Source organism: Haemaphysalis longicornis, unplaced genomic scaffold (genome assembly GCF_048455015.1).
Source record: "Haemaphysalis longicornis isolate Haplotype H1 unplaced genomic scaffold, Haemaphysalis longicornis Haplotype H1 scaffold_12, whole genome shotgun sequence".
Classification (NCBI taxonomy): Eukaryota; Metazoa; Arthropoda; class Arachnida; order Ixodida; family Ixodidae; genus Haemaphysalis; species Haemaphysalis longicornis.
In genome coordinates this window covers 81,308,104-81,327,836 of record NW_027526225.1, presented here as the reverse complement: position 1 = coordinate 81,327,836, position 19,733 = coordinate 81,308,104, and the positions used below count along the sequence as shown (strand labels likewise).

Here is a 19,733-nt window from a genome sequence, read left to right as displayed (position 1 = left end):
AGTTCACGCTCGTCTCTCTACTGCGGAAGCGCTGTACTAGCCCTGCAAACTGGATTAGCCTTTGTTTGTATGAAGCCTTTCCTGATGTAGTGCAAAAACATGGGCCCTTTCACTCAGTGGCACTGGATGACGAGCGAAGGTAGGGTGCCTTGACGCAAGTCCGTTTCTGCCGTAGGTGGAGCCGCCATTTTGGGTCATTATCCTCCCATTTGGATCATTCACTCGCCGCCGCACAGCGGAACGCAACAGCCAGTCATCCTGGATAGTTGGCTCAGGTCATGCAAAAACTGCTTATTGGCACCGGAGTATGCATTGAAAGGACAGCTTTCGCGATACCGTCGCACGGGAAGCGGCCTCCCGCAACACGACGAGTCTGACCACGTTAAGCAATTTGACCCAAAATGGCGCCGTTTGGTAAAAGAGGCGGTGTTGGACTTGTCAAAAGGTGTCTGCACCCTGTACAGCGGCGCTGCCATTGAGGCACCCTAACCGAAGGTTGAGCTCTATCGCCGCGTCCCAACAGAAGTCAGGTTCCGAGTGCAAAACGGTTTTGAAGATCACAACACATGATAGATTTATTGCAAGTAGTCGAGCACTGGCCCGAGCCGGCGCCCAGCTCTAGACACGAGCGACGCGGAGTCCCGGCTCGGCCACCTCACCAAGCGAGCGTGCAAACCGCGGATCAGCCTAGCCTGCTTGCTACTGCCTGCACCAAATGGCGACTTGTATTGACGACGCGACCGCCGACCCGAAGAGCCGGAGGAAACTAGACGGAGGAAACTAGATTTTGCTTGGAACGCCGACAAAGAAAGGGCGCTGCGAACGTGGACATGGCCGACAAGGGTCGCACAGCGACAAACCTTTCAGGCCCCTTCATTATCTACCTTGGACTATACTGATCTTGAAAATGGCGCCTACTGATAACTAGAACTATAAATATAACTGAGCAAGTGCGCATTCGTTCCGGCGCCCTCCTCGCTGCGCATGCGCAGTCGGGTCCCGGTACCCGCCGCTGGTAGCGTAGCGTAGCCTGCGCTATCCGCTATGCTAAACCTTTCGGATGCCACACACCTCATGACATTCCTTTTTGAACGCCTCGCGCACTAGAACGCCTCACGATTCAAAGACACGTGACTTTTTATTCGCAGACATGAAGGATACATGAAAATAAAGCAATATAAGCTTCGGTTTAAAAATAGTCTTCAGGTCCTGTCCCGAGCATTTTTGTCGGCGGCTTTTCGAGAAGAGTCTCTAAGCCTTGCGCTCCCTCGGTGTATACTTGGACCTGGAGGACAGCTTGTTTCCGTTCGCATCGAGTGATGCCCGTGTACGCAAGTAGCACATGTTTTGCCTCGACCGCGTCTCGCATGTTGAATCCACTCGGATATGGCGCATGCGCGGAATGCGACGGCGAGGAAACATTATGCCGCGTGTGTTGTGTTTCGTGGCTTCGGTTTCACGTATACGAGAAGCGACGAGTACTCCCAGCGCTTGTGTCCTTGTGTTATCTAGCTGCCGTCGGGGCAGTGTAGCGATTTTGATTTTCGCAAGCAGCATTCGTTGTGAAGCCACGCGGGACACCGGTGCGAATGTCCACTGCCGGTCATTGTGAGATCTATTGAGGAAATGCAGGCTTCTAAATACAGTGCCACGGGCTACGTGTATTCCTCAAGGCGTAAATCTTTTTGCTAGAATTGCAGCGTGCTGCACGGAGTGAGTTAAAAGTAGTTTAAAAGGGACAGACAACGAATATTCGTTGTTGTTGTTGCATCCATTTATTTTAGATAGTTCAAAACTGCATTGGATGGCATGGCTAAAGGCAAACATGTCCTCTAGCTCATGCCCTCAAGCTCAGTCCATGTCCTCTAGCTCTTATGAGCGCTGCCGTTGTAGATACTGCGGTAACTGCAAAGCGTTTCTAAGTAAACAGGCAGAAATAATTCTAATTTTGCACTAAAATGTTTGAAGTCTGAAATGTGGCGCCTCGTAGTGTCTAAACGCTACACTACAGTACGTGTCCAAACAACTACGTCAGTTTCAACGCTTGATTGAAAAAACCGCGTGAAAGAATAGGAAAGGGTGACATTATTGTTGTTTTAGCCGGGGACAAGTTTTTAAACGCTCCTTTTAATCTCACGTGCCGTTAAAGGTGCGTTGCCGCACGGCTGACTGTCAGGGTTCCCGGCATTCCTTTTTGCGGGAATAGTATGGCTAATAGATCTAAAACTTGCGATTTAAAAAAGTTCTAGGGTGCTGTCAGCAAAACCGTTTCGGGTTGAGGGGTTTTAATCGATGCCCTTTCATTTGGATAAAGAAAATATACTCGACAAAAACCGGTTGTCTGTCCCTTTTAATGCGGAAAAGGAAGACACGTGGTCCAAGTGAACGGGTTACCCTTCTTTCTTCGCTGCATAACTACAGGCAACTTCTTCGGAGAGAGTTTTTTGTGGGCGCTGTGAAGGGGTCTTGGTTCAGTATATAGAAGTCGCACAGAGTCACGCAATGCAGAGAGAGCATTCGCAGTACTCGTGCTGGGCCACTTTAAAAGGAATAAATGGTTGTTTTATGACCTGCCCAGATCCAGTTGACGGGGTGCTATGTGTGGGCGATTGGTGTGGTCGTTAGAAGGTGGGGTGAAATTCCGATAAAAGGCGAACGTAGAACAAATCCAGGGTGAGATGTAAGTGTAGCAATACACGTGCTACCTGGATGAATACTGGTGTAAAAAAGCGTTTCGTTTTCTTGTCCATTAACAAGAGCTTCTGTAAATTGTAAACAACCTCGAGGCAAGCACGTGGGCAGAGGGTATACAGCAGACGTCAGCTGGAAAGCCAGTTCGTGAAGACAGGACAGAGCGTCAATGCCCTCAGATGTGCAATCGCCATCTCTCGGAGTGGCAGCGGTGGCGACGCATCTCCGGGCGTTGTCTGGACCTATGCCAGCTGGCAGCGTCCGTGTTCGCATGCATCCGCGCTTTTCTCCCAGCGTATCGTGTCGGCTCCTCTTTCCCACACGAGCGCGGCTGCGTGTGTGAGGCTTATACCTATTGATCTGTCATCAGCTTTTTTCGTTGCTTTAATACCACGAACCCGCGTTCTTGGGCTCGGCAGCACAACACCTTAGCCACTTAGCCAGCACGGAAGGTGCGCCCACATAGAGGCTACTCGGTGGTTGACGTGCATATCAGCCGAGGTCTGGGTAAATGCTGTACTGTATCATCATCATCATCATCGTCATCATCATCATCATCATCATCATCATTGTAGGTATTATAGGCAATGCGAACACACCCACTGTGTCGCCACATGCGCGCAAGCCAACAACTTGTCTCAAGCACTTCTTCCGTGAAAATGTTTGAATGTTTGAAGCTGGACATGAATGAAGGATGAAGGATTCACTCGTTTGTGAAGGGCGAATGATTCACTCGCTTCACCCGTTTGCGTAATCATTCGTCCTTCGTCCTTGTCCAGCTTGGCGCCAGCAATGTTTCGATTCGTTTCCAGTTGCTGCGGCCCTCTACACGAATCTTTTTTTGAGTTGACGGAAAGGGATAAATTACTTATCCCTTAATTCACTTTTCACTTTTCGATAAATTCACTTTTCGAAAACGTAAACGTGATATCAAGCTCCCTTCACGGTGAAATCCACTGCGTGGGAAGGTCAAAGAGGCCTTAAATCCGGTTGTTTTTGTATTTTGATCAACAGGTCCAGCTTTGTCAGTTTTCAGCAGCCGGTGGGAGCGATCTGTAGGATAGTCTTGTTGCCTAAATCGTGGTGATACACGAATACAGGACAATCAAACTTGTTATCATCCTCGGTCTTCACTGCAAGCGCTCTTTTAAAGGGACCCTGCAACACTTTCGATAAGCGTATTCACTCTTTCCTTCGCGTCCGGAACCACTGCGAACGCTACAGTTATCGCCAGCACGGAGCGGCACTGCATGAATCTTAGTACTGGGTGTGTTGGGTGACTACGTTCTGCAAGCATTTAAGATTTCAAAAAAAGATGAAAAAAGTGTTGCAGGGTACCTTCAACTATTGTACTTGCCGCGTAGGCTCGGTGGTTTACCCGTTGTGCGACTGAGAACGAGTTTAAGGGCTAGACTAGATTCCCTGCAGTCGAAGCTGCAGTTTTTTGGAGCAAGCGAAAAACGAGAACGCCACGTGTACGCGTTCGGGGCCCCGTGGTTAAAATTGATCCGTAACCGTCCACTTCGGCGTAGATTAGTTGAAGCACCGGCTCCTAAAGGTCCACTTTAGATGAGTCATGAAGACAAAATGCAGGTTGGGTTTATTAGAAAGACTGCTTAGTACCGATAACAATGATACCAATATCATCCCCATCTTCGAACAAATAACGGAGACGTTAAAGAAAACGTGTGAAGCAGTCGCGACCGCCTAGCCAATTTCCCGCAACTTTTCTATGACGTTTAGGAACCTTGTTTGTGCGATTGGCGGCTGCCTAACTGACCTGTCGCGACGACACAGGACTGGACGTCTGTAATGGGGCCTCTAGTTCCATTTGACCGCATCACTTGAATGCTAACGCACTTAAAGTTATGTTTTATTGTTGGCCCGTATGACGTCATTCTTGCTCATAACACGTTACTGTGGCGCAAAATTTGAAAGTTTTTAAATACTTCTTGTTTTTTTTTCGTTAAAAAACATCTTTTGTGGCTCTAATGGAAATGAGTGAGATACTGAATCCTAGTTCTTTCAAGTTAAACGAAGTTGTATTTTCTCTTCATGGCTCATTTAATAGGGAGGTATAGAGAGGGAGGGGGGAGGGATTTTTATTTTAAAAAAGCAGAAATGCCTGCCGGATGTTTTTGCTTTGTTTGTTTGTTGTTTGTTTTTAAAGTACCTTACAGGCCCAGCTTGTAGAGGAAATTAAAACAAATGTCGCCTACATGCTGCTGAGCGGAGACGGGCAGGAGAGAATTAAGATACCTTTGAATAAGTATTACAGGGCGGAAAAGAGGGGAAAGGGGAAAAAATTTGAAAAAGTTAGCCTGTAGACTAAGAAATAAATACTGCGCGAATGACGTGCTTCCTCTTCGTGTTTCGCGCATATTTATTTCTTCGTCTGTCATGGACCAACTCTCCAGCAAGCAAGCCTCATTAAGCTGCTATCACGGAGCCTTGAATGTGTTATGTGAAAAGTCCGGATGACCTCACAGGATGGCGATATTCAGTTCTAAATTGTCTCAGCGAATGTCGTAAGGGCAATCGAAGAAGGCGGCTAGCACGACAAATAACTAGGACCTCACAGCCGTGTCGAATTATTGGCGTTCCGTTCAGTGCAGCCGCAGAAAATTCCCTGTAGCCGAGCTATATGTTTCGTTCGCTTCGCCAAAGCACTTCTCCGTTCAAGAACGGTTGCTGCCGCTGTCGGCCGGTTAAGGTCGAGGGTAAGAACGGAGGCGCCATGGATCCATTAGTGTTTGACAGTTCGTCCTTCAGACTCGTGCTGCGCCATTTCGCTGACTGCCGCGGCGGGTCCTGAGGGCCAACAGGAAGGACCGTTTCTATCATTCGGAGAAGGAAGAACGCGGAAAACGAAACGTGACGGAGCGCAAATGGGACTTTTGTTTGATTGAGCCAAGCAAACATAGTTCTGTCTCTGCGACGTGCCGCGCGAGGAGGAGGGATATATGGGAAAGCCGTCGAGAACTACTACGCACCGTCCAAAAGTTTTTCCTGACGAATGTTACAAGACTGCTGGCTGTGCCATCTCGTGGGTGCTTCCCAAACTACGCGGCGGGAAGCCAAGCAGACAACGCTGTTGTAGTTATGCTGTGACGGTGACTTCGGGGTGTGCGCAAGAAGTGTTCTGTGGTGGACTGCGCGAATACTCGTAATTTTTCTCTAGAAACGAGGTTCTTTCGATTTTAGGGGGCGAAGCACCTTAGGGCCTCGCTTTGTCCGGGGATTGGCGTCCGTGTACACAGTGTTGCGCATGCGCGAGGAGCACTGGATTGGATTGCATTTGGATTGGATTGAATGGTATCGGATTTGATTGGATTGGAATTTTACATACTGTACACACGCGTTATCACTCATTTACATGCGCGAGTGGGCAATGCCACGGGTGATTTACGGTAAGAACGATCCCCAGTGGTTCGCCCACGCGTCGCGATTCACTTCGTGGAGATGCGTGAATTTTTCTTAGCATGTTTGTCCGTTCATGACCAGCGAACACGAGGGGAAAAGGAGAAAAATGAACGGAAAGACCGAGAAGGTTTCCAGGCGGATATTCAGTGTGTGTCGCATGAAGAAAGTACAGTAAAAACTCTAACGAAATCTAACGAAACCCGATCTTACGAATTTCCCGATCTAACGAACAAATTTGAGTTCCCGCACAGGTGTCTGTACGGACCAATGTTTTTATGAACTCGAACTAACGAAACAGATTCAGGGCCATTCCCGGTTTAACAAAAAATTTGGGAAACAGACATTTAAAAAGGAGTAATTTTGAATGTATTTCGGCAGAACGCCGCGAAAATTATTGTGCTCCACGCCAGGAAAAAAACAAAACAAAACAAAGAAAACGGGGCATCAAGTTTCTTTTTTACGGAACTCTACGAAATAAACTCAGCACTCCCGTGGACGCAGACCACGATATCCCGGCCAGCACGATTTCCACACGCTTGGAGGGCAAGGACGCCATCATCTATGCCACTTCGTCTGGAATTGCGTTGAACAAAAAGAATCTCAAGACCACCCGGCACGACAAGTCAGGGTAAGCCCTGTTTACGTGGTTCAAGAATATGAGAGCCAAGAATGTTCCACTCAGTGGGGAAGTGGTGCAACAAAAGGGGCTGTGTTTCACGCGTCTTCTGTAGTGCGGCGACTTCAGGGGAAACCCAGTGTGCTGCCCATCGCTACGAAGGGCACCCGAATTCTTCAAAACGAAACCGAAACTACCTTTTTCCGACTGTCTGCCGCCATCTCCATGGCTTGTTTCCCCCCACCGGCAAACGACACTGAGACAAACCCTCGCCCTGCTGGGACTATGAACCCGGGTGTGGCAGCCTGCACTTCAGAGACGATGAGCTAAGGTGTGGCAGCTGGTCGCACACCACTGCCTTTTTACGGCATGGACTTGTTGATTGTAACCACCTTGTGTATTCTAATTCAGTTCATAAAGTTTCGGTTTTAATCATCAGTTCGGTCGTCATCTACCAGGACAGCAGGCGTTCTTGGCGTGAGTCGCGAGGGCTGCCTGTGAGGCCTGCACAACCCGGATGGCTTGTTATTTTCACCGCCGACTTTTAGCGCTTTGCTACTTTATTAGCAGGTGACCGCCGTGGTTGCCGCAATTGCGATGTCGTGGTAGCTGCTGCTGGGATACGCCTCCCTTTAAAAAACATCGAATTTATGACGGTCTTGATTTTACGAAGTTCTCGATTTAACGAAGTAATTTCCGGTTCCCGATGACTTCGTTAGATCGGGTTTTAGCTGTACTCGTTTACATTTCGGTGTATGCCCGGCGTGCGCGGAAGACGGGTGTACATTGTTTTTTATTTAACACAAGGCTGGTGGAACCAACATGGTGGCTGCCGGAAATGTTGAGGGTAGATGGTTTTGCTGATGGTAGAGAATCGAAGGATCCAATGTTTCCGTCATATGGGCCTACGATTTTCCCTCCGACCTAACGCAAAACGCCTGGGATAGATGGAGACAGGGGATCTAGCTGCCAGTCTGTTTCCTGTGTTTACTATTTATCAGGTAGTCCTTTCCATTTCTTGAAATATTGTTAGCTATTCCGATCAGGAGAAATTAGAGTATTTTTTTTACGACTACGGACATTAACTTTTCCTTCCTTTCTTGTGCACTGCGGGGATTTTTTTTTTTTGTTCTTTTTCGAGCCACCGCCGCGTTTTTGTCACTTCCTGCAGCTAACGATATCACGATCACCACCTAATGTGCGCGTATTTTGTTGAATATTTCGAACTGCTACCTCACCAGTTTTCTTCTCTCTTTTTTTTGTCTAATATAACTGCGCTGGATCAGCGGAGAGTTCTTGGATCTGTCCCGTTTTTTCATCGCTAGCAGTGGCTACAACGACAACTATTTGTTGATCAGCAATATCGACAGCTATAGTTCACCGAACTCACCGCTGAAAGCGATTCGTACGAAATAGGGTAACCGTTCGATCACAGCGCTTGTCATCTGTCCTGGTGCCTATCATATTTTGTTTTGCCCAAGGGCAATGTGCTGAACAAAATAGCAAGCGCAGCTTTTGTTCACGCACCTGAACAAATACAAAACGGTCCTAAAGAAGCGTTGATTTTATTTTCAGCGCTGTATTCTTCCTCCACAAATGAAATTTTTGGAGGAAGGCTTTATTAAAAATTGCTCTCTCTCTCTCTCTCTCTCTCTCTCTCTCTCTCTCTCTCTCTCTCTCTCTCTCTCTCTCTCTATCTCTCTCTCTCTATCTATCTCTCTCTCTATCTATCTCTCTCTCTCTCTCTCTCTCTCTCTCTCTCGCTCGCTCCCTCTCTCAGCGCGAGCGTCAGATATGGCTAACTGCTAATGAAAAATACATAATGAGCTATGAGCTGAGCTCGTAACATAGCTATAATAGTGCGCCTTTAAACACGAAACGTTAGACGGAAGTTTCAAGGGTGGTTTAATTGAATCCCGGACTTGGCCTTTCACCTGCTGCTTCGGCGCGCCAAATTATACGTTAGAGCGCGAATGCGTCGTGACAAATATATGCTACCCCCCCCCCCCCCCCTCAAAAAAATTATCTGGGGACACTTGATAAGTCCTTGGGGAGTTCTGCATGCGAAATCACGTCGCATGCGGACTTGAACGCCCTTTTGAACGCCGCGAGTGCTTCTTCCACCTTACCGCTGCGAGTAACGGGGACGGTTGCGCCGCTGTGTGAGGTCAGCGGTGGAAATGCAGAGCCACCGCTGCGTTCTCTGCTTTCCACGTGGCTCTGCGCGCGGTCCTTCACTCGTGTTGATATTAATCTGGAACTCGTCCAACGGAGCGCCTCATGCACAGTCGCGCGGGTGACATTCGTCGGCTTCCGACGGCGACGCCAGCTTTCTCGTTCAGTGAATAATTAATGATTCCGCATCTAAATTGCGTCCGGTCCCGTGTGCCGTTCTTCGGCCTCCGCCTCCACAGCTGTCAGTCTTGCATGGATCAGAAAAAGCAAAATCAAGACAAATGTTTATATATATATATATATATATAAAGTAAAAAGAAATGTGAAAAACGCGTTGTGCTCTGTACCGCCGTGTTATATGCGTACGTCACAAAGGGAAGTACCACGTTCATTACTAACCTCACGGACAACCCTGTCAGTCTGCTTCGCAGCGAGTTGATTGGCCAAATAGAACGTATACTTCCTCCATTCTCAGCTTCGACATTTGCAATGACCCGCCTACCCTTCCGCTAACCGCCCTGACGTCTTCCAATCTCACCGACCAGCTCCTATCCGAATACGTATTCACGAAGTCTCTCACGCCGATTTGGATTCTACCAAGCTCAAGCAGCTACTGAACCTTTTTGCACGCGTTCCACTCTTCATTTGACTGTCAACGAGCTCCCTAGGGTAGAAAGTCAACAGTAGCCCACCATATCGACTGTTGTAAGAGATACTTCTCCTGTCGTTGCAGGTTTTTGAAATAACCCAGAAGAAGCACTTCGATATTTCGTTCGTCAAACTGTTTATTCACTTCTCGTTGGAGCCAATTCGAGCAGTCGCCGAAACGATGCTCGTCCGTGGGCCCCTCCGAGTCGTTCTGTTCCTTTCCGCTTTCGCGGTCACCAAGAGCCGGGCCGCTCCCTCGCTTCCCCGAATTCCGCGAGCGGCCCCTCCCTCCAGTCGTGGTGTCCCGTTACGGCCAGAGGCGCCTCTTAATGGCTTTTCCTTTCCTGCGCCCGGCCGTTCTGTCGTCCCTCTGTGGGCTCTCTCCACGACTGGACGGAAGGTCCGCGCACAGTTCTAACACTCCCCCCCGCAATGAGACAGGGCTCATTCTACGTTATGTTGTTTCCAATGGGAACAGGAGCTGAACCGGTCGCTTTACTGTTTTTCCCTGCGGCACCCTGACCTCACAAGAGCGGATTTTGCCGTCTCGGCCGGGAAACACTGCTGTCACGATGCCGGTCTTCCAGAGCAGCCGCGGGCGGTCCTCCCGTATTAACACCACGTCGCCGACCCCAGGGACCCCTCCTTTCGTTTTCTTCGAGGCGTAGGCCGAACGAAGCTGCCCCAAGTACTCTTTTCGCCACACATTCCAGAACAGATGCAGGATCTGCTTTCGTTTTTGCCAGAGCAGTCGGAGCGAGGTCGCAGAGCTTTCCACGAATTTTTCCTCGTGCAGTGGCAGTGTGGTTAGGCGTCTTCCGGCCAAGAAGCAGGCTGGTGTGAGGGGGGCACCATCGTTAGGGTCGTCGTAAGTGTAAGTGAGGGGCCTAGAATTTATGACTGCTTCGACCTCGGCGAGCACCGTTGACAGCTCGACAAAGCCAAGGGTCTGCCGGCCGATGGTCTTCTTTAGGGCCAATTTTACACTTCGAACCATTCTCTCATAGAACCCTCCCCACCACGGCGCTCGTTCAGCAATAAACTTCCACTCAATGCCCGAGTTGGAGAAGTATCTCTGGGAATCGGGGTGCCGCAGGGCCTTCCAAAGATTGCCCATGTCTTTAGAGGCGCGTTTGAAAGTCAAGGCATTGTCCGAGTAAACTCCTCGGCATAACCCCCTGCGTGACACAAAGCGACGAAAGGCATGGATGAAAGTTCCTGTGCTCATGTCCGTAACGAGTTCCAAATGCACTGCACGCGTCACGGCACAGGTAAACAACACTATATACACTTTCACCATCTTGCCCTTCTCATTCACAAAAAGGGGGCCGGCAAAGTCAATGCCGACAACCTCAAAGGGCTCTGCTTTGGTGGTCCGTTCGGGGGGAAGGAGTCCGGTGTCTGCCTCGATGTGGGAAGCACTGTACCGCCGGCACACAGCACAAGATCGCACCACACTTTTCACGAGTTGGCGTCCACGCACAATCCAGTATCGTTCGCGCAGCTGCACGAGTGTGTCTCTGGCGCCCGCGTGTAGGAGTTGCAAATGTGCTCGATTTACCAGCAGGACTGTGTATCGGTGCTCCTTGGGCATCACGATCGGGTGGCGCTCATCCCTCGTCTTGTTCGCAGAGCACAGTCGGCCGCGTATTCTGAGCAGGCCCTTTTCGTCTGTAAACAAGTTAAAGTCCTTCAACGAAGAGTCGTTTGAAAGCTTCATACGCTGTGTCGTGCGGCGTATTTCGTCCGAAAAGGCCGTTTGTTGAGCTTTCTTCAGCCAGTACTCTTCGGCTCGTTCAATCTCGGCTGCCGTCAATGGACCGGAAGTCTTTTCCTTGCTTCGCAGGTTATGCAGAAAGCGCATAACCCAACCCGTCACGCGATTCACCTTTGTCGCCGAACTGAAACGCGTCAACTTCAGGAGATCGGGTTGTTCTTCGCAAGTCGTTGTCGCTACATTTACTTCCTTTTTCGTTTCCAACTCTTCAGGCGTGAAACCAGACGGACGCTCCTCGGACGGCCATACTTCCTCCTGTTGTCTTATCCATGATGGACCGTGCCACCACATGTCGCTCGATTTTAGGCTAGCCGCGGTCATGCCCCTCGTCATGAGATCGGCGGGATTACTTTTGCCTGGGCAATGCCTCCACTGTGCGACGTCCGTGTTTTGTTGGATCTCTGCAACCCGGTTCTTTACGAACTCCTTCCACCTTGCCGCGTCACCTCGGATCCAGTGAAGGGTGATCATCGAGTCCGTCCACAAGTGGATGCTGTCGATATGAAGCTTGAGGCTTGACCCGATGAATTGGCAAAGTCGAGATGCCATCAAGGCTCCCATCAGCTCCAGCCTTGCCAATGTGATGGGCTTCACTGGTGCCACGCGGCATTTGGCCATGATCAGGGTGCAGGTTCGTTCGCCTGTGCTGCTCTCTGTGCACAGGTATGCAGCCGCACCGTACGCCTTCTGGCTGGCGTCGCAAAACACGTGTAGTGTGCGGTGCACAGGGTTCCCTCCGATATTTCCCTCGTACGTTCGGGGAATGCTCATCTCACTGAGCAAAGGTAGCTCCTGGCACCACTTCGTCCATTCGTTCAGTAGATGGTCGGGTAAGGGGTCATCCCAGGCGATGTTTGCCTTCCAAATTTCCTGGAAGAGTGTTTTTGCCCTCACTGTGAAAGCTGACAGGAGACCAAGTGGGTCGTACAGCCGAGCGCTTGTCTGTAGGACGAAGCGCTTCGTGTTTCTTTGCTCCGCAGAAAATTTGATGACAGGATCTGGAGCAAAGGTTAGGAGGTCTTCGTTAGGTAACCACGTAAGGCCGAGAACCTTTAGCAGGTTGGCGGGTTGACCAAGAGGTACTTCGTTGAGGCTGTCCTGCGCGAAAAGTTCTCTCATTTGGCTACTGTTAGACCCCCACTTGTGCAGGCGCATCGACGCTGCAGCGAAAATGCGGTTAACCTCGCCGTACACCTTTACCGCTTCCTCTTCGCTGGAGGCGCCGCACAGCACGTCATCGATGTAGATGCAGTTTTTCAGCATCTTCGCTGTTTCTGGGTATTGCTGCTCCATTTTCTCAAGGTGGCACTGCAGCGTTGCCGCCAAAAGGAAAGGGCTTGACGTTGTCCCGAACGGCACTCGAGTCATCCTGTATGCAGCGATTTCCGGCAAGGGCTTGTCATTTTCGGGCTTACGAGCAAACCACAAAAATCTAAGCGCATCGCGGTCTTCAGGGGCGACACTTATCTGCAGAAACGCCTTTTCCGCATCAGCGACGAGTGCGACTGGGTGGCTTCGGAAATTTAGTAGCAGGCGCACGAGGTCTGGATTTAGATTTGGCCCACTGTCCAAGTTGTCGTTCAGCGAGTTTGCGTCCGTACTGTGCGATGACGCGTCGAACACGATTCTGAGCTTGGTTGTCGTGCTGTTGTCTCGCAGAACAGGTTGGTGCGGCATGTAATAGATACGCTGATTGCCGTCGTGTGGATCAGTGGGCGCTTCCTCTGCTACGCCATCGTCAATCAGTCGCCGCATCTCGGTGTCGTACCTTTCCATGAGTTCCGGGGCTCTGTTGAGCCTTTTTGTCAGGGAACGAAATCGTTTCTCTGCCACTGCGCGGTTGTCTGCCAACTTTACGTTATTCTTCCACGGCAGCTTCACCTGGTAGCGGCCGTTAACTGTCTCGATGTTGTTCTTGAATTCGTCCTTAACCTGACAGTTCGAGGGGTTTTGAGTTGTTTCCGACACTCCGACGCCCTCTAGCTCCCAAAACTGCCTCAAAATTGGCGCTGTTTCTTGGTCGGCTACTGTCGTACGTAGGACGATCGCGTGGGCACAGTTTACCAGCTGACATGTTGTCGAAGTTTGACCCTGAACTGCCCAACCGAATCTTGTCTCCACTGCCATGAGTTTGTTTTGCAGCTTTCTTACAGAGCCCGTAATGCACTCCCAATAATAATCAGAGCCAACAAGGATTCCGGTGCTCGCGTTCGTTAGTACTGTTGTGTCGTCACCGAGTGGGCAGCGAAGTTCTTCTAGCGACTTGCGAATTTCGTCGTCAGGGCAGGGAATTTGTTGCTCGCAGATTGAGGGTGTTTCCAGCGCCTCAATTACCCTTTCCGTGTTTGCATTATGCCTGCTGATGAGGCGAACCTCAACCACCCGGAATGTTCGTGCGTCGCTCTGCCCTCCAAACACTCCAATCGAGAGTTTCTCCGTGCGGAGCGGCCGACAGCCGAGTCTCTTAGACAGCTCCTCCGTAATAAACGATCGTTGGCTGCCGCTGTCGAAAAGGATTCTTGTGATACTCTTTGTGCTCTGTCCACTGCTCCACGCTGTCACAGTCGGCATGAGTACGGAGGGGCGATCGGTTGTGTTCTCGGATGCATGCAGAGAGATGGGAGCGTTAAACACCTCCTTCACCTTCGTTTCTTCGCCATGCGCATGCATTTTTCTCAAGAACTCCGGGTCGCACATCGTCGTTGCGTGCCGTCGTTTGCAAGCTTTGCATTCGATGCTTGCCCTACAACGCTTTGCAAGGTGTCCGCGCTTGGTGCAGCGGAAACACCTGCCTTTCGATGTTAGTATGGCCTTCTTTTCCCTCAGGTCTATTTTTGCGTTGCAGTCGGGAGTGTCGTGTGCCTTCGATTGACAAAGTAAGCACTGCGTGTCGGACGACGTCCCGTGCAAGGCCGCTACCGTTGGGGTTCTAGGGGGGCCCTTGTCGGATGCCGCGTGATGCTTGCGAAAAGGAGGCGGGGGCTTACCGTGGTTGTCGTCGGGTCGGCTTTCCGCTGCCCTCTCACGGCTCTCCAGCTCTCGTCGGTAGAAGTGGAGGAGAGATCGGAGTGGAGACTCTTGAGATGATGCTGATGAGCCGGTTGATGCAGAGTCGCCGTTCGCTGATGCTGCACTGCTTGTCCCGTCACTATCCTCGGCTTGCCGGCGGTGATAATCCAAAATCATGTCCGCTGGAAGCACACGTAGCAGCACGGGGTAGAGCATTGCGCTGTACGACTCGTCCGCCACACCTAACGACTTGAGTCCTCGCATGTGCACCTGTAGCCTGTCGTAAAGACGCCGCAGGGCGGGCACATTCTTTGACGACGTCAACGGCTGCGCGTCGATGAGGCCTTGCATGTGCTCTTGTATCAACGCCGCTGGGCTGCCGAAACGCTGCTGTAGAAGATCGACGGCGTCGCTGTAGCACTGGGCAGTCGCTGGGAGTCCTGCAATAGCAGCCGCAGCATCTCCGGTGAGCAGGGACCTCAGGTAGTGAAATCGGTCGCTTGCAGTCAAGTCCGCATTCTTGTGCACTGATTGTTCGAATTGTTCCCAAAACGGTTGCCAATTTTTCCGCTTGCCGTCAAACCGAATGAGTTCTAATTTTGGCAGCTTCGTTTTTGGGGCTGAAGTTTTCTGCGGTTGAGGTTCGTTGCTGCTCGTACTTGGAGTCTGTGCCTGACGAGGAAGACGCTGCGTCTCGATCTTGTGCTTGAGCCTGCCCAAGGAATTGGCGATCTTGTCCGAATATTCCAAGACCTGCTCGAACTCTTCGTCAGCGTCCTCATCTGTCAGGCACCGCTCGATCGCCGCGTCCACTTCTGACAGCTTGAGGCTGGTTGTTTCAAGGCGCTGCAGCATCGCCTTCAATGCGTCGACGGTCGGCTCGGCGCTGGCCGCAAGGCATTCGTCGATTTCTTTAACGATGCGGGTTACCTGTGATCGGATGGCCCGTCGTTTCTTTCGTTGAATCTCCATGTCGGTGCTTGAAGTGGAGTCGGTGGGGTCCGGTCGATGTGGTAATCCGTTCCCGGGTTTCGGCACCAAAATGTTGTTGTAAGAGATACTTCTCCTGTCGTTGCAGGTTTTTGAAATAACCCAGAAGAAGCACTTCGATATTTCGTTCGTCAAACTGTTTATTCACTTCTCGTTGGAGCCAATTCGAGCAGTCGCCGAAACGATGCTCGTCCGTGGGCCCCTCCGAGTCGTTCTGTTCCTTTCCGCTTTCGCGGTCACCAAGAGCCGGGCCGCTCCCTCGCTTCCCCGAATTCCGCGAGCGGCCCCTCCCTCCAGTCGTGGTGTCCCGTTACGGCCAGAGGCGCCTCTTAATGGCTTTTCCTTTCCTGCGCCCGGCCGTTCTGTCGTCCCTCTGTGGGCTCTCTCCACGACTGGACGGAAGGTCCGCGCACAGTTCTAACATCGACACTAGGACGCACGCACCTTTGAGGCAGCGACCTTACAGGGTGTCGGCTTCAGAACGCGGGATTATTAATAAACACGTCGAAGACATGCTGCAACGCGACGTCATTCGTCCGTCACAAAGCCCCTGGTCGTCGCCAGTAGTTTTGCTAACGAAAAAAAGATGGGTCCCTAAGGTTCCGTGTAGACCATCGACGCCTTAACAAGATTACCCGTAAAGACGTTTATTCCTTGCCTCGGATCGATGGCGCTCTCGATTGTCTACACGGTGCCGAATTCTTTTTCTCCCTAGATTTGCGCTCCGGCTACTGGCAGGTGCCGGTGGCTGAGTGTGACCGGCCTAAAACGGCGTTTGTGACTCACTATGGGATATATGAATTCAACGTCATGCCCTTTGGGCTATGCAACACGCTAGCCACCTTTGAAAGAATGATTGACAGCATCTTGCGCGGGCTCATGGCATATCTGCTTCTGCTACTTAGACGATGTCGTTGCGTTCTCTCCTGACTTCGAAACACATCTTGCTCGTTTGCGCCAAGTACTGACCTGTCTCACTGCAGCTGGACTACAGCTCAATCTCAAGAAGTGTGTAATGCACAATTGGAGCAGGAAACGGTATGTGCGGAACCATCGCCAATCTACGCATGGGTACGTGCTGCGTACCTGCAACAGTCATCATCAGTGCTTGTCTGGGCATCTAGCAAGGTTATCTCCGGCGTGACCGTTTTTTGAAGAGACTGCTCTTACCCGCCTCCCGCTTGGACAACTCTGATTGAATTAAACACCATTGGGATATATATATATATATATATATATATATATATATATATATATATATATATATATATATATGTATATGTATATGTATATATATGTGTGTGTGTGTGTGTGTTTCTTTGTTTGTTGGTAGGGTGTAAGGGTGTTAGCTAAAGACAAAAGGGTGTAAATCATTTCACAGTGTAAGTAGAATTGCAATAAAGTTGTAAAAATACCCACCACAACATGTGTTGTATTTGCGAAACTTCCAATAAAAAAAAATCCTATTTATATGTTAATGATATGGCGTCCGAACGGTGACGAGGCGGCGACAGTCCGTTCAAAACCGGCGGTGGACTTCGTATACATACTCGGCGCGACCTCTTGGCCCGCAGCTGCTCGGTGTCAGGCCGCCCGGCAACGCGGTATCTGTGCCGACGGCCAAACGCGGGCGCTTACACGGTGCACAACGTTGCGTCATTACGCGCGCTCGCCTGCGTTCACAACTTAGGCATACCCAAGGGAAACCTTAACCTCACTTCCTCGACCTCGCAGTTCGTCTCTTAAGCTGACCTAAACTTCACTCTCATCTGATGACACTGTTTTTGTTTCTTTCTTCGTTTATTTCAATTCACGCTCGTCCTGTCAATGTGATGACACTGCAAAGAGGCTTTTGTACCTGGGAGGTGTGGGCTCGCGCCGGCGGCGTTGCCGCCGCATTACATTAATTTTTTTTTTTGTTATCTTTCGCTCCTCCTTTTCTTCTTTTTGGGGGTGGCCGTTCCCTTTATTTCGTTTCCTCTCACAGCGCACCTCTCCGGGTCACCAGAGTCGGTGGGGGATTCGGAGCACAAAGCTTTGTTCCACGTCCTTGGCTTTTTTTATTCGCCCGCGACACACTTCTGGCGCAACATGCGCCCCCGCTGCTGCTGCTGCTGCTGGGCTTTATACGACCGGAGGTGTTGCCCTCTGCGCTGCTGAGCTAATCGTCTCCCTTCTATTCGCCCGAGCGGCAGACACCTATCGCAGTACGAAAGGCTTGGATCGGAGACATCAGTCAGAAGGGTTAAGTGATGATGTAAGCGGGGACAAATAAAAATAAATGGCGCAGCCTGCACTATTGGTGCAAGGCTGGAGAAAGAGCAGAGCTGGGGTCGACCTGGCTTCTCCCCACACTGACAGCGTATCCGAGGATAGAGTGAGCAGCCGGTCTCCACCAGTGGGAAGCTGTTTTGGACGGCACTGTAAAGCAAATAGAGTAAAAGCCCGTTAATTCGAACTCGGTTAATTCGAACTTACGGTTAATTTGAACTGGGATTTCCTGGTTTCTTACGCTCCTCGCTGAAGTAGTCGGCTTAGAGTGAAAACAATGTGTTGCAAATCCAAACCAAGCCATATTTACTGCAGATGGAAAACAATGAAACAGAAAAGAAAAAAAAAAAAAAACAGGGTAGCGCGCGCCCTACACTGCGGCGACAGCTTATTTCGCTTCGTTCCGTTCGCCGTCTGAGCTCCAAGAACACTATTTACCAGAAGTGGCTTCTTTGTGTTCTGCCGGACGGATTTGTGTCGACCTAAAGAGCGCTGCTGTTAAAAAGAGGCACCACCTCGTGGTGGTGGGAATATAGCCCATCAAACACACTCCGTGACGAGGATTAAAGTGGCGGTCGTCGTTCTACGGCCTGCCAGTGTAGTCGACGTTGGAGAAGCGATGCCTTTCTTGCCAAAGCTTTTCCCCTCCCTCCATCTCTTGTATTCTCTCCGCCATACAAATGAAAGCTAAACAAACTTATCGTTAACTCCAGCCATAACGTTTTGATTGAAATATTACGGCCAATCACACACGCCGAAGTGTTAGGTATACCATCCCGATCACTGTATGGCCGCTGAGCACTAAATATTCCGTAACCCGCATCCCGCGGCCGTCAACACGCCTTTGAGCGTTGTCTGTACACTGTTTCTGGAAACCATCAAACTAGATTGCAACGTTTTTATTTGGCGAAAATGTTATCACTGGGCCATCCCGCCATTACTACAGCGTTTTGATACCCTTTATAACTCCCCCCCCCCCCCCACCCTCTCCGCCCTTTTGTAAGGTCTTACTCACCATTTAAGGCCTTACCATAAGGTCTTACTTACCTCGGAAATTAAAAAAAAAAATTGTTCACAAGCTCGCATGTCTCTGAGCAATTAACCTGCGGAATGCTGGAAGCGTTACTCGCGGGCTTCGGTACAGAAACAACGATTCCTTCGTGCGGCGGATTGCGGCATTTCTTCTCGGTGTCCACACTAATGGGGCGAAGTGGCGTCAGTGACAGGATAGTCATCGCGGCCGCCGCGGAGTCATCAAATAGCCAAGCCAATCTTTCTGCCCACATACACGCAAAGCAAGAAAAAACGTTTGACTGCGTGAAATAAGGCGCAACCTTCTTTGCAAGCTTCGCATTCCCCTTAGGCCATTACGCGGCAGTGGAAAAAAAGACAGATGGAAGCAGAAGCAAAGGGAGGTGAAACGCTCTGCAGGCGTTCAGTGCTTCCGCTTGAGAAACAAGTGAGACAAAAACGGGCTGGATGCTCTCTTTGTTTCTGCAAAGCTGTGCATTTGCGCAGGCGTGAAATCGCTTAAATGAGGCGTGAAATTGCTTGCGTATACGAGCCGCCTACAGCTCTGTCTCCCAGCTGCGCGTCATGGCTCCGCTTCCGCGATGGGACCCGCTTAGTCGCGCCACGTTTTGTTAAAATGGTGGCGCGGCCCGATTGCTGCAACAGCCTTCAACAAGGCAGTGAGATTGAATTAGGTAAGGTAATGTCTCTTTCGCTCGTGCACTGCTGGTTGCTTAACGCGTGCGCGCAGTTTTTCTTTTGCGTGCGCAAAGACGGGCGGTGAGCACCGCTTTTAATGACAATAAAAACTGGCACCGACCAAGAATGTTTTAAATCCAAAAAAGACGTTTCGGCTCCCGTACGGGTGCCTTGTTCACAATCTTGTGAACAAGGCACCCGTACGGGAGCCGAAACGTTTTTTTTTTTTTTTGGATTTTAAACATCCTTGGTCGGTACCAGTTTTATTATCATGTGTTTTCCTGACCAGACGGGTTTCCGTCCAACCCTCGATTTCACCGCTTTTAATCTGTCAAATGTCGCCCAAGTGCCGGGGCGTTATCTGTAACAAACATATGAGCTGCTAGCGCAGGGCGCAACTGTTTCTGCTTGCAGTATTCACCG

At 50.4% G+C, this 19,733-nt stretch overlaps 2 protein-coding genes across 4 annotated transcripts in view; one reads left to right on the top strand and one right to left on the bottom strand.

Moving 5' to 3' along the window:
• LOC144162860 (uncharacterized) overlaps positions 1 to 19,733 on the top strand; it is a 299,979-nt gene that overhangs the window by 152,749 nt on the left and 127,497 nt on the right. The window lies entirely within an intron of this gene.
• Positions 9,095 to 15,311, bottom strand: LOC144161690 (uncharacterized). The gene is made up of 4 exons (XM_077692313.1): positions 14,250 to 15,311; positions 11,777 to 13,262; positions 10,082 to 11,224; positions 9,095 to 9,144 (listed from the first exon to the last, which is right to left on the bottom strand). The coding sequence occupies exons 1-4, from the start codon at positions 15,309 to 15,311 to the stop codon at positions 9,095 to 9,097; spliced, it is 3,741 nt and encodes a 1,246-aa protein (XP_077548439.1).

Excerpts from the sequence above, each read along its gene's own strand:
- LOC144161690 (XM_077692313.1), bottom strand. The coding sequence starts at position 15,311 with ATGGAGATTCAACGAAAGAAACGACGGGCCATCCGATCACAGGTAACC. Across the intron at positions 11,225-11,776 it reads CACCCTTCACTGGATCCGAG|ACGAAAAGGGCCTGCTCAGA; the intron begins GTGACGCGGCAA and ends ACTTGTTTACAG. Across the intron at positions 9,145-10,081 it reads AGACGGCAAAATCCGCTCTT|CTGTGGAGGCGGAGGCCGAA; the intron begins GTGAGGTCAGGG and ends CAAGACTGACAG.